The sequence below is a fragment of the Copadichromis virginalis genome, linkage group LG20 (genome assembly GCF_057382275.1).
Source record: "Copadichromis virginalis isolate Kocher_CV1m ecotype Utaka linkage group LG20, C_Virginalis_male_GT1.1, whole genome shotgun sequence".
Lineage (NCBI taxonomy): Eukaryota > Metazoa > Chordata > Actinopteri > Cichliformes > Cichlidae > Copadichromis > Copadichromis virginalis.
In genome coordinates this window covers 1636510-1648688 of record NC_140637.1, presented here as the reverse complement: position 1 = coordinate 1648688, position 12179 = coordinate 1636510, and the positions used below count along the sequence as shown (strand labels likewise).

Sequence of the window (12179 nt, the reverse complement as noted above, 5' to 3'; positions counted from 1 at the left end):
CACTACACACAAAGAAGAAGAAGAAGCCGCACTAACAGAAAGCGAAGAAGAAAGCGATCACTGTAAGGTGTTTGTTTTCGTGTCATCACTGGTAATCTGCCATCTTTATTTCTTTTAGATTATTGGAATAGCAGATGCCAACTTTTATGCATTTATATGAGGTAAGTTGGACATTTGTGAGCTATAGGCACCAACTGACTATCGCTCGTATAATGTAGAATAGTTAAATTCAGGTCCTGTGGACTTGCACGATAGCTACCTGATGCTAGTTATCGTTCTAACGTTACTGGGGCGTGTTAATGTGCGTGCTAGCTAAAACAGTGCTATCTATCAGTAGTAGCATTGGCGACGCTTAGTTGAATGTCCCTGACCTGTTGGTGATTGTTGTCAACAGTCAGCTTTGTAACATTGCAGTAATAACAGTATGGTTGCTTAAATCTAATGGACTTGCAGTGTGTCCTTAAAAAGAATCATGCAAAGGTTGTATCCAGCAAAGCGCTGACACAGAGCCTGAGAGAGGTGCAGTAAGTGTCCACATCCATCTATAAAACACGGTGAGGGTTCGGTAATGGTTTTGTGCGGCATTTGAGACACGATGTGTTGTGAGTTTCTCAAAATTGAAGGAAATATAAATGCAAAAAAGTACAGTCAGATTTAGATCCATCGTGCGCTATCATGTTGAAAGGATCTGATTCACAACAGCTTCATTTTTCTGAATTGCAATGATCCCAAACACACTGCAAGGCACTAAAAGCATACCTGAATGGAAAAACACACAAGTATTCTGAAAAGCAGCCAACATCCAGAGAAGAGCTTTAAATGTCCTGTAAGAAACCTGGACAAATGTTCCTGAAAAAGTAAAGAAATGAGAAAAGCTTGGCTAACAGACTTCGAGCTATGTTGAAGAATAAAGATGGTCGTGTCATGTGACCTTACAAAGCTTGTCTTAAATGAATGTATGAACATAACATGTGGTAAACTTTTCTTTCTTATTATTTTATCCAGTGATGGAGCCCGATTACCCTCCAGAAACACTACATACTGAAAGTGATCATGATAGCGTTTGCAACACCTCCTGGGTCTCTGTGTGTCCCCGAGGCCTCTGGAAGGTCCACCAAAAGCGACTAAACAGTCAGCAGACAGCTTCTGATCCAGCAGGTGTAACACGTATGATACTCATTTGTTCCTTGTTATAATGAATGAGTTTTCTTTACTCCAGCTAACAAATATTTCTTTGTATCTTACAGCAATTTCATCAAATAATTGTCCAAGGTTGGGTTCGCTGTGTAGAGTCCAAGTGCGTCTCAAAGCTAACAATGATGAAGCAGAGAATGTAGCATGTGAAAAAACAGGTGAGAAGCTGCCAGCCCAGCCTGATCCGTTCACCGCTGAACTTACTGAATCTGGTACCACACCCTTTGTGAGGTGTAAAGACTCTGTGCTGCAGGTCCCACTGGGTGACTGGACAACACTGAGGCTAGGGGATGGTCAGTGTGATATCACAGAGGCGTGTTTGGAGGGAATGAGAGCTGGGGAGAAGTGTGAGGTAAGATTTAACTGAGTATTGAAGTCTTTGTTTCAGTATTCTGTTTTTTGATGGATGAGGCAGAAAAAATAAATGTAAACTTCATGAAATAAGAAAAGCTTAAAGTGTATTTGGTGTCACAGAAACAGGAGTATTTGAAAACTTTCTTTACAGTTTGTATTCTGTACTATATGCATTCTGGGATATCTGTCTCCAAGTCCACTGTATCAAGTCTGGGATCAATCTTAGCTTGCAGTAAATGATAACCAATCAGACGTCAGGGTCAGTTGACGAGCCGCAGTGATGATTTAAATTGTTTCTTGATTCCCTGCAGCAAAGGAGCCATGAAAAAATGAATTAAATAGACAAATAATTAAATATGTGTAAAATAAAATTAATTGATATTTTAATAAATTGAAATTTAATTAATTATTTCAGCATTAATTAATTTGTGACACATTTGCCCCTTATTGATAGATGTATTTAATTTCTTTAATTTTGGCACTGCTTGACCTCCACAGTGTTTCTTATTTATTTATTTATTCCACACTTGGTCAACAGTTTGCACAGTTAGTTCTTTCAGACAAACCAACCACACTTTCTATCAGTAAAGCACTGCAACCACGTGTGAAAAGCAGCAGGAAGAAGAAAATATTCTTATTAAACCCTGCTGCCTATCTACAATCCAACTTATATTGCAAGTGGGCACCAGAAGTCAAGGAACAAACTAACATTAACATTTATCTCCGGTCCTAACAACACATTTCCAATCAGAATATACCAGAATAATATATATATAAAATAAACGAGGCAAAAAAATAATGGATCCTTTTTCAATTAACTCCAATTTCATTCACATTCTTCATATTGAGTTATCGTTTTAGACATGTAACACTTTTTAAAACAATATAAATTTATACAACTCTTTAAATTATAATGAAGAGACTTCCACAGTCGTATACTCCTAATCGTTGGACTCAATAATCTTTGTGTTGTCCTAGCTAGCTGATGCTTAAAGTAAAATTTCCTTCTGTTGTCTTCTCCCCCCGAACACCTTAAAAATACTCTTTGTAACTTAAATTAATATCTCTAATTTCTGGCTGACCATCATTTGATAGCTCATCCTAAAACACACATTTCTCTCAACCTGTGTAAATACTGTTTTGTTTAAATGATCTTTCCCTTCATCTTTCTTGATGAAATCGTGATGGCTAAATGACCGATGCTCTGTCGTGTTTATCCTTGGTTTTGTTTTTAACTGTCAACCGTGTAAAGATGAAAGGTCTTAACATTGTATTTTGCTACCCAGATACAGCTTTCTCCTTTGGAAACTGGACCAGATGCTGCTGTTCCCCACCCCTCAGATGAAAGCCTTCCCTTTTTTGCCACAGTGGAATTGCAAGCTTTCACACCAGGCAAGGAAGCCTGGGAGATGTCTCCTGGTGAAAAATGGGAATGGGTCAAGTCACACAAGGACACGGGCGGAGTGAGATTCAGGAGCGAGGATTTGTGGGGGGCCGCGGACAGCTACAGCAAGGCCATGAAACTAGTCATCACTTTTTGTAATCACGTTAGAGATGTGGCGAAAAAGGGATGGGAGTATGAAGCTGAGGAGCAGAGAGAAGCAACTCTGGAAACACATGATCCTTCAGCTGAAGAACTCAACAAAATGAAAGCTGACCTCCACTCCAACTTGTCCCTGTGCCAGCTAAAACTGAACCAACCAGAGCGGGCTAAGGCCAATGCTGCTAAAGCCACTCAGCTGGAACCCGGCTGTGCCAAAGCCTGGTACCGGCTGGGGAAAGCATGCCAGATTGTGAATGAATTGGAAGAGGCCAAACAGGCATTTAGGAAACTGCTGGAGCTGCAGCCAGAAATGCCTGCTGCTCTGAAAGCGCTTAAAGATATTGCAAGTAGAGAGAAAGCAACAAATGCACAGCTGGGACTGAGACTAAGCAAAATGTTCAGCTCAAGATAAAATATCAGTAGAGAGAAATGTGTGTTCTCATGATTCCCCATTAAATGTAAGTGCATTAACAACCACTGCCTCGATCTAAAATAAAGCCACTGTGATGTTGATTCATGTTTCTCCTCCAACTCTGTTCTTCCTTTCTTGTGAGAGATGCACGAAGGTAGAAATCACACGTCAGAAGGTTTATTTGGAATTGTAGTTGCAGGAGAAAGAGACAAATGACACCATGACAACATTTCTTTGTAGCCTATCTTTTATATTATGGTCTACATCAATTCCCTCATTGCCCCCTATTTATTTTTTTTCAGCTTTAAAAATGCATGGATAACAACAATAATTATACTTTAGCATTATAATATAATTTTGATACAAATCCTCCTTCACACCGGTAGATTAACCACGCTAACATAAGAAATGATTTTGGTAGTTACCAGTGCTGAACCAACCAGAGCGGGCTAAGGCCAATGCTGCTAAAGCCACTCAGCTGGAACCCGGCTGTGCCAAAGCCTGGTACCGGCTGGGGAAAGCATGCCAGGGCAGCTATGGCAGAAACCCTACACTGGGTGGTGGTCTAATTTTTTGTTTTATTTCTTGTAAAAGAAAAACCAGTGTTGCCAACTTAGCGACTTTGTCGCTATATTTAGCGAGTTTTCAGGCCCCTTAGCAACTTTTTTTTCTAAAAAGCGACTAGTGACAAATCTGGCGACTTTTTCTGGTGTTATTGGAGACTTGTTTATGACGACTTTTTGACGTGAAAGAGCGTGTTGCTCTTACTCTGAACAAGCAGCGGTGCTGCCGTGGGCACCTCACCCGTGCTAAAGCGCTCACGGGCGGAGGATAGTCCTCCCCCAGCTGCAGGAGATGTTCACACCTATGCGTCCAAACTGCAAATGAATCGCGCATGAGCGAAGCCGCTGCTCCGCACTGAGCAGTCAGTTCTTATTTTACTGTTATGCTGTTTTGTGGATCACAAGGTTTAAAACTACTTATAAACACACACACAAAGTAACTCCACCAGAGTGCCTGTTTCGGGTCACTTTTGCCGGTCCAAGACCGCGGTAAAGTGAGCCGTCATTTGTGAGCCGCGGTCAAGCCAGCCGCCTCCTATCCGCCGCATAAATTTCCTTGCGCTTTTACACCAGTCTTTACGGTAGCGCCTTTTCGCCTTTCGACTGAAAGCCTAGACTCGCGCGCGCACACACAAATTACAATGGAACAGCCCAATACAGCCATCGTGACAGTCTGGTTGCATATTCAAAAATTCATTAAAAATCATTCTTAAAAGTTGATGCCAAGCTTTCAACACAATCCTCTTCTCGGACACCTACTTTACCTCTGGGCCAGGTTTTACCCAGATTTACTGTAATATTACTCAGAAATCACAGTAAACTCATATTCAGTGCAATACAGTCAATACACTACAATTATGTTTATTTCAAAAATTCATTAAAAGTCATCCTGAGTAGTTGATGTCCAACTTTCAACACATCCCTCCTCTGGGACACCTACTGTACCTGTGTGCCAGGTTTCAGCCAGATTCACTGTAAAATTCCTCAGAAATTAAAGGGTACTTGTATCCAATGCAGTCAGCCAATACAATATAATTATGTCAATTTTCAAAAATTCATGAAAAATCATCCTGAGTAGTTGAGGTCCAACTTTCAACACATCCCTCCTCTGGGACACCTACTGTACCTGTGTGCCAGGTTTCAGCCAGATTTACTGTAAAATTCCTCAGAAATTAAAGGACATTTATATGCAATTCAATACAGCCAATACACTACAAATATGGAAATTTCAAAAATTCATTAAAAATCATCCTGAGTAGTTGAGGTCCAACTTTCAACACTTTCTTACTCTGGGCGTCCTACCGTACCTCTGGGCCAAGTTACATCTCAATTCACTGTAATCTTTATCAAAAATTGAAAGAACAATTATATGTCAATGCTGGATGTGTGTCCTTTCAAAGTGACACTAAATAACAGAACTCAGGCACATCAGGGAATAATCCAAAAGGCGGATTTATTAAACAAAAACAACATACAAAATATCTCTAACCCATACTACATAACCTAAAAAGAAACAAAGGGACACTTAGAAGCACAAGGAAACAATACTGAAAGGGCAAGAGACACAGTCCAAACACAATCCACAACTAAAATGCCAAAAGAACAAGTCATCCCACATAGCAGACGGGTCTTGCCTGGATCTGGTGTCAAGCCGGCACTGCTGGCTGACTTCTGGCATGGTAAGATGGCACTGTTTATGTGATGGCATGCCACATTTGGCCTGATTGGGTGAATGTGACATGTTGTATAGAGCACTTTGAGTAATATGGGTGAGTAAAAAAGCGCTGTATAAGAATCAGTCCATTCACTGTCTGAACAGAGTTTCGTCATGTTACTTTTGCACTATTATGTTCCAGCACATGTTGTTATTACATGGCTTACATGGCTAAGGTACACATTAGGCTGACATCTGGGGCCAGAGCTGAAACTTGGCCCAGACGTACAGCAGGTTTCCCGGAGGAGGGATGTGTTGAAAGTTGGACCTCAACTACTATGGATGATTTTTAATGAATTTCTGACATTTCCATATTTGTAGTGTATTGGCTGTATTGAATTGCATATAAATGTCCTTTAATTTTTGAGGAATTTTACAGTGAATCTGGCTGAAACTTGGCACACAGGTACAGTAGGTGTCCCAGAGGAGGGATGTGTTGAAAGTTGGACCTCAACTACTCAGGATGATTTTTCATGAATTTTTGAAAATTGAGAGAATCCTATTGTATTGACTCTATTAGATTGAATACAAGTTTCCTTTAATTTCTGAGGAATTCTACAGTACATCTGGCTGAAACTTGGCACACAGGTACAGTAGGTGTCCCAGAGGAGGGGTGTGTTCTGAGCCCCCTGCTGTACTCTTTGTACACATATGACTGTGTGGCCACTACCAGCTCCACCACCATCATCAAGTTTGCTGACGACACCGTCGTGGTGGGCCTGATCTCTGATAACAACGAGACGGCCTACCTGAAGGAGATTAGGAATCTGGAGAACTGGTGCCAGAGGAACAACCTCCTTCTAAACGTCAGTAAGACAAAGGAGCTGATAGTGGACTTCAGCACTAAGCAGGAGAGGAACTACCAGACCCCCGTCATCAACGAGTGCCCAGTGGAGAGAGTGGACAGCTTCAAATACCTCGGAGTTCACATCACGCAGGACCTGTCATGGTCCTGTCACATCAACACCGTGGTGAAAAAGGCCCGACAGCGTCTCTACCACCTCAGACGCTTGAGAGACTTCCAACTGCCCTCCAAGGTGCTCAGGAACTTTTACTCGTGCACCATAGAGAGCATCCTGGCAGGAAACATCTTAACCTGGTTCGGGAACAGCACCATGCAGGACAGACGAGCTCTACAGAGGGTTGTGCGGTCAGCTGAGCGCACCATCCGCTCCGAGCTCCCTGACCTGCACTCAATCTACAGCAGGCGGTGCTGGACCAAGGCCAGGAAGATGGTGAAGGACCTCAGCCATCCCAACAACAGACTGTTCTCTCTGCTGAGGTCAGGAAAGCGATTCCGCTCCCTGAAGACCAACACAGAGAGACTGAGGAGGAGCTTCTTCCCGCAGGCGATACGGTCTCTCAATCACACCACCACACAGTACTGACCCACACATATGGTTCTTACACACACACTGGACTTTCTGAACATTGTTTCACTTCATTACTTAAATCACGCTGCTGTTATTGTGTATATATTTATTTATATTTCTTCATACATTCTTATATAGTTCTATATTGTGTATTTTGTTGTACAGTTATTTTATTTTCAACTTTAATTTATATATTTTATCTTATTCTTTCCCAGTTAAATTTACCCTTCATTCTAATTTGTGTTGTACAGTTATTTCATTTTTAACCTTAATTTATATTTTATTCCTTCCTAGTTAAATTTACCCTTTTTAATTTTTCATATTTATTTCCTATCTTATTCATAGCCTTTTCCTTTTTTGTTTTCTTTAGGTCACGAGCAGTTGTCCAAGCATTTCACTACATATCGTACTGTGTATGACTGTGTACGTGACAAATAAAATTTGAATTTGAATTTGAATTTGAAAGTTGGACCTCAACTACTCAGGATGATTTTTAATGAATTTCTGAAATTTCCATAATTGTAGTGTATTGGCATTGAATACAAGTACCCTTTAATTTTTGAGGAATTTTACAGTGAATCTGGCTGAAACCTGGCACACAGGTACAGTAGGTGTCCCGGAGGAGGAATGTGTTGAAAGTTGTACCTCAACTACTCAGGATGATTTTTAATGAATTTCTGACATTTCCATAATTGTATTGACTGTATCGGGCTGTTTCATTGTAATTTGTGTGCGCGCATGTGCGTGCGACTGTTCGCGCGAGTGCACGTGTGCGCGGGTATAGGCTTTCAATCGGCACATAACGCGAAAAGGCGCTACCGTAAAGACTGGTGTAAAAGCGCAAGGAAATTTATGCGGCGGATAGGAGACGGCTGGCTTGACCGCGGCTCACAAATGACGGCTCACTTTACCGCGGTGGTCCAAGCCCGGGTAAAGGAGCAGGGTTGGAATTGTGACATTAAAAAACAATAATTGCTAAAATAAATTTAATTTGTAGTTATAAATAAATTCTAACTGCATTTAATACGTTTTTTGCTCACTTTATGTCTCTTCCACGATGTTATTTCTCTCTCCAACAGTTATATTAGCATGACCCATTATGCAAATTAGGCGATGACGTCATTTAGCGACTTCTAGCGACTTTTAGGACAGCCAATAGCGATTTTCCTTACTGAGGAGTTGGCAACACTGAGAAAAACTTCCGTGTGAACTTTGACAAGACTGTGGATTGCACAACACTGGTCACTACATTCTTCATTTCCGGTTAATACTTGTACAGCTGCTGTTATTGTGTGTGTGTATATATATATTTATTTATATTTCTTCATACATTCTTATATAGTTCTATATTGTGTATTTTGTTGTACAGTTATTTTATTTTCAACTTTAATTTATATATTTTATCTTATTCTTTCCCAGTTAAATTTACCCTTCATTCTAATTTGTGTTGTACAGTTATTTCATTTTTAACCTTAATTTATATTTTATTCCCTCCTAGTTAAATTTACCCTTTTTAATTTTTCATATTTATTTCCTATCTTATTCATAGCCTTTTCCTTTTTTGTTTTCTTTAGGTCACGAGCAGTTGTCCAAGCATTTCACTACATATCGTACTGTGTATGACTGTGTACGTGACAAATAAAATTTGAATTTGACCCTAAACAGCCTCGACACAGTTTGCAGCACATTTCAGGCTAATAGATTCACATTTTTAAGGTATTTTTACTGCTGTCAAATGTAAAATTAGGTCACATTTGACACAAACCGTGTGTGAATGGTTAAAACGGTAAAACGTTCTTGTACGTTTTACTCCCCGCCGGGTGGAAAGCCGACACACCCAAATACACGGTTGCATCAAAATGCCGAAACCCGGGATCGAACCAGGGACCTTTAGATCTTCAGTCTAACGCTCTCCCAACTGAGCTATTTCGGCACACGGTGTTGAAGGTTACCAGGGTCTACAAACTTTTAAATTGGCTACAAGGCAAAAAAAAAGATGTTTTCATTCCTAATGCGTGATTAGTTTGAGAAGAGCTTAGCCTGTCTTAACTCGTCGAGTTTAATACGTGACGTGATTTAGCCCCTCAGTTGTATGGTTCCGTTTCACCCACGTGAATATACTCAAACCTACATTATGCATTCTCGTTAAGTAGAACGTGGACTTATTTCAGCTTGGTTTTAATTATCTTCCGAGTTCAGAGGCGAATGCCTTTAAATAAGTAAATCGCTGCAGTCACATGTGAAGTCAGTTTGGTTCAAACGTGCATAAGCCCCAAATGTTAATTATGAGCTGGAAATGGTGTAATCCACTAAAGTCTATAATGTTGGCCACGTGACAAAGAAATAATACAGACAATTCCATGTGAAAAAATTAGAAATTTAAAGTTTTTGTCAAAATGTTCGCAAAGACATTGTGTGGTGGACCACTAGAGGGCTCCACTCACACCCAGTGTAAAGAAAGTCTGTTGCTGTGTTTTGGAGCGAAACGTAGTCAGTTCTGTTGTGATGAGGAATAAAGCAGGAGTTAGAATCGAGAGCTCTCGTGTCGTCTGTGTTTACCTCCACAATAGCATTTCTAAACATACTAATTACATTAAGAAAGATAATTATTTCAGGGTAAAAAAAATACTGGGATCAACTTTTTTACCCATCTAGCCACAACACAAACCACTGCTGAGCAATGATGTGTTTTAACTTTGTTAACGTCAAAGCTTGTAAAATCAAGTTAAAACTGAGGGTTATCTTCCAGTTTACATACGTTATAAAAACCTAAGCAAGGTTTTGAGCTGCCACTTGAGAAAGCATCGGTTTAAATGTGAGAAAAGCAATCGTTGATGCTTACAAAGTGTTCACTGCGTTTCCAAGTGCTGGGCAGCAGGTTGACTGATCTGCATGGAGAGTAATTTGTGTGGATGGAGCTCAGATGGATGCTCTCCAAGATAAAGACAATGCTGGATACCTCCCACGCAGTCCATGACATGCTGGCTGGTCACAGGAGCATGTTCATTGAGAGACTGAGATTACCAAAAAGCACCACTGAACCACACAGGAAATGATTCCTGTCCGTGGCCATCTCCCTGTACAACTCCTCCAGCTAATACACTGTAAACTGCAAATCGATCAAATATGAAGGAGGTTGGGATGGCTACAAGAAATGACTCCAGCAAAAAGGATACACAGTTCACTGTTAGCATCAGAGCAGGCTAATAATTTTCATACTGGTAATTTTTGGTTCATGTGAAATCTCTTCTTCTTCTGTGGTTCACACCACCCTCACCCTCATAGAGCAGAAACATTCCTACATCCGTATGCTCTTCGTGGACTTCTCATCTGCTTTCAACACAATGATCCTACAGACACTTGTTGATAAATGACTGACTCTTGGACTGAGCTCTACAGGGACACCTGTATCATGAAGGACCCCACTCACCCAGCACACTCACGCTTATTTTGCTCTTCTCAGAAAAGAAGTTGCCAAGTAAAAAAAAAAAGAAAAAAATCAAGGAACTATTACTTTATCAATATGAATGTCAGCAAAGTCTCATAATGATAGAGATGTAATGTTGCAGTATTAAATGCCCCCCCTCCCATACACGCACACACTCAGTTCTTCTTATTCTTCTGAGACTTTGTGCTGTCCGTTTGCCTCTGGGCTGCTGACAGATGTTTCCATGCATCCAAAATGAGCGCCAGCGGTATGACGATCCACAGGGTGTTCATAAACACAAAGTAGAACCAGAAGTAGATTGGATGTCCCAGCTCGCTGTGGGCGTAGCCATCTCTGTGCTCTGTGAAGAAGTAGAGTACCGCTCCATATGCCTGGCCTGAGTCAGATTACGTGAGAAGACAAAATAAAGCTACAATTAAGCAACAATTTATTTCCACCTGAGGTTGGCATGAAGATAGCTTCTGTCCCGTCTTACCTACTGAAATGATGAGCTGCAGGAGAAATCTGTAGGGCTTATTGGTTAAAAAGGCATAAACAGCCCAAAAGCTGAATGGACCCCACAACCAAGCAGTCACAGTCTCCATACAAACAGTAAAGTTATCAGCACTAGAGAGAAAAGAAACATCAATCGCAACTTTTTAAAATCATTTTTATGCACAAAATTGAGAGCAGAAATGAGCTTACATTGCATATCGACTGTCTCCCTTGCAGTACTCTTTCCCTGTGAGAGAAAAACATAAAACACATTGACCAGATTTTACACACACGCACACACGACAGGTAGGTTATGCATTTTTCTAAACACATGTTCTCCGTTAGTACTCACACAGCTGTGACAGAAAGCGCTGATCTCCTGGAATTATATCATAATATAGCGAGAACCAGCCCTCGATTACACAATGGATGAAGCCACAAACAGCAAACCAGCACACAGCCAGGCGCCTCCATGCGCCCAGGCTGCTGGTGGCCTGGCCGGTGATCAGCCAGGTCACCAGCATAAACAGCCCAGACACAGAAAACAGAAACACCAGAATCTCTGACATCGACCGATCGTTGGCCACATAAGTGGGAATTGAAAGGTCCCGAGGCCAGTAAGGGTGATGAGATGCTTCAGAGGAGTCCATTATCTGTTTGAAACATAAAAGTGTAGAGTTAAACATTCTCTGTATTACATTATATTACATTCTGTTCTAGTTAATTCACAGAGTTAAAAGTGTAGCGTTTTATGTGTGAAGTTCATCGGTGTGCTTTTATCCTTACCGTAGATGCCACCAAATGGGTGTTCAGCTCCACAGGTAATTTGACCTAACACACAGCAGGTCAAAGATTCACTGCTATCTAACATACCCGCGCACATAAACTCAAACGAGGAACTCCGTGCCTGGGGGACGTTACCCGTGGATCACAACAGCCAATCAAACATCTTTAAGCATAGAGCTATTGCACATGAGATCTACTGGCTCACTGATTGGCTCTTCCTCTCGGAACATGGACGTTGTCTATGACATCTACCAATGAAAAGGGATCAGCCCTCTTTTTCAAGGCGAAAGTCATACAATGTTTTAGGGTAGGGTAGAA

At 41.0% G+C, this 12179-nt stretch overlaps 2 protein-coding genes and 1 non-coding gene across 4 annotated transcripts; 1 reads left to right on the top strand and 2 right to left on the bottom strand.

Annotated features, from left to right (window-relative positions):
• Positions 1 to 3604, top strand: fkbpl (FKBP prolyl isomerase like). Of its 2 annotated transcripts, none has more exons than XM_085444584.1 (4): positions 1 to 161; positions 1006 to 1158; positions 1248 to 1546; positions 2835 to 3604. In XM_085444584.1, the coding sequence occupies exons 2-4, from the start codon at positions 1008 to 1010 to the stop codon at positions 3501 to 3503; spliced, it is 1119 nt and encodes a 372-aa protein (XP_085300710.1). In that variant the 5' UTR covers positions 1 to 161; positions 1006 to 1007; the 3' UTR covers positions 3504 to 3604. The 2 variants fall into 2 exon arrangements, with proteins under 2 accessions (XP_085300710.1, XP_085300709.1); XM_085444583.1 differs by having other exon boundaries at positions 1006 to 1167.
• A 5409-nt stretch (positions 3605 to 9013) lies between these two features.
• Positions 9014 to 9086, bottom strand: trnaf-gaa (transfer RNA phenylalanine (anticodon GAA)). Its single transcript has one exon. It is a non-coding gene; the product is annotated as a tRNA-Phe (tRNA).
• A 1566-nt stretch (positions 9087 to 10652) lies between these two features.
• ebp (EBP cholestenol delta-isomerase) lies at positions 10653 to 11993 on the bottom strand. The gene is made up of 5 exons (XM_085443736.1): positions 11862 to 11993; positions 11428 to 11728; positions 11286 to 11322; positions 11077 to 11207; positions 10653 to 10977 (listed from the first exon to the last, which is right to left on the bottom strand). Exons 2-5 carry the CDS (start codon positions 11723 to 11725, stop codon positions 10757 to 10759), a joined length of 687 nt encoding a protein of 228 aa, XP_085299862.1. The 5' UTR covers positions 11726 to 11728; positions 11862 to 11993; the 3' UTR covers positions 10653 to 10756.
• Positions 11994 to 12179: the final 186 nt, after the last annotated feature.

What these genes read in the sequence shown, in the direction of transcription:
- fkbpl (XM_085444583.1), top strand. Translation starts at nt 1,008, where the DNA reads ATGGAGCCCGATTACCCTCCAGAAACACTACATACTGAAAGTGATCAT. An exon ending in TGATCCAGCAGGTGTAACAC is followed by an intron (nt 1,168 to 1,247) that starts GTATGATACTCA and finishes TGTATCTTACAG; the next exon opens with CAATTTCATCAAATAATTGT. An exon ending in GAGCTGGGGAGAAGTGTGAG is followed by an intron (nt 1,547 to 2,834) that starts GTAAGATTTAAC and finishes TTTGCTACCCAG; the next exon opens with ATACAGCTTTCTCCTTTGGA.
- ebp (XM_085443736.1), bottom strand. Translation starts at nt 11,725, where the DNA reads ATGGACTCCTCTGAAGCATCTCATCACCCTTACTGGCCTCGGGACCTT. An exon ending in GCGCTTTCTGTCACAGCTGT is followed by an intron (nt 11,323 to 11,427) that starts GTGAGTACTAAC and finishes TTTCTCTCACAG; the next exon opens with GGAAAGAGTACTGCAAGGGA. An exon ending in GGAGACAGTCGATATGCAAT is followed by an intron (nt 11,208 to 11,285) that starts GTAAGCTCATTT and finishes TTTTCTCTCTAG; the next exon opens with TGCTGATAACTTTACTGTTT.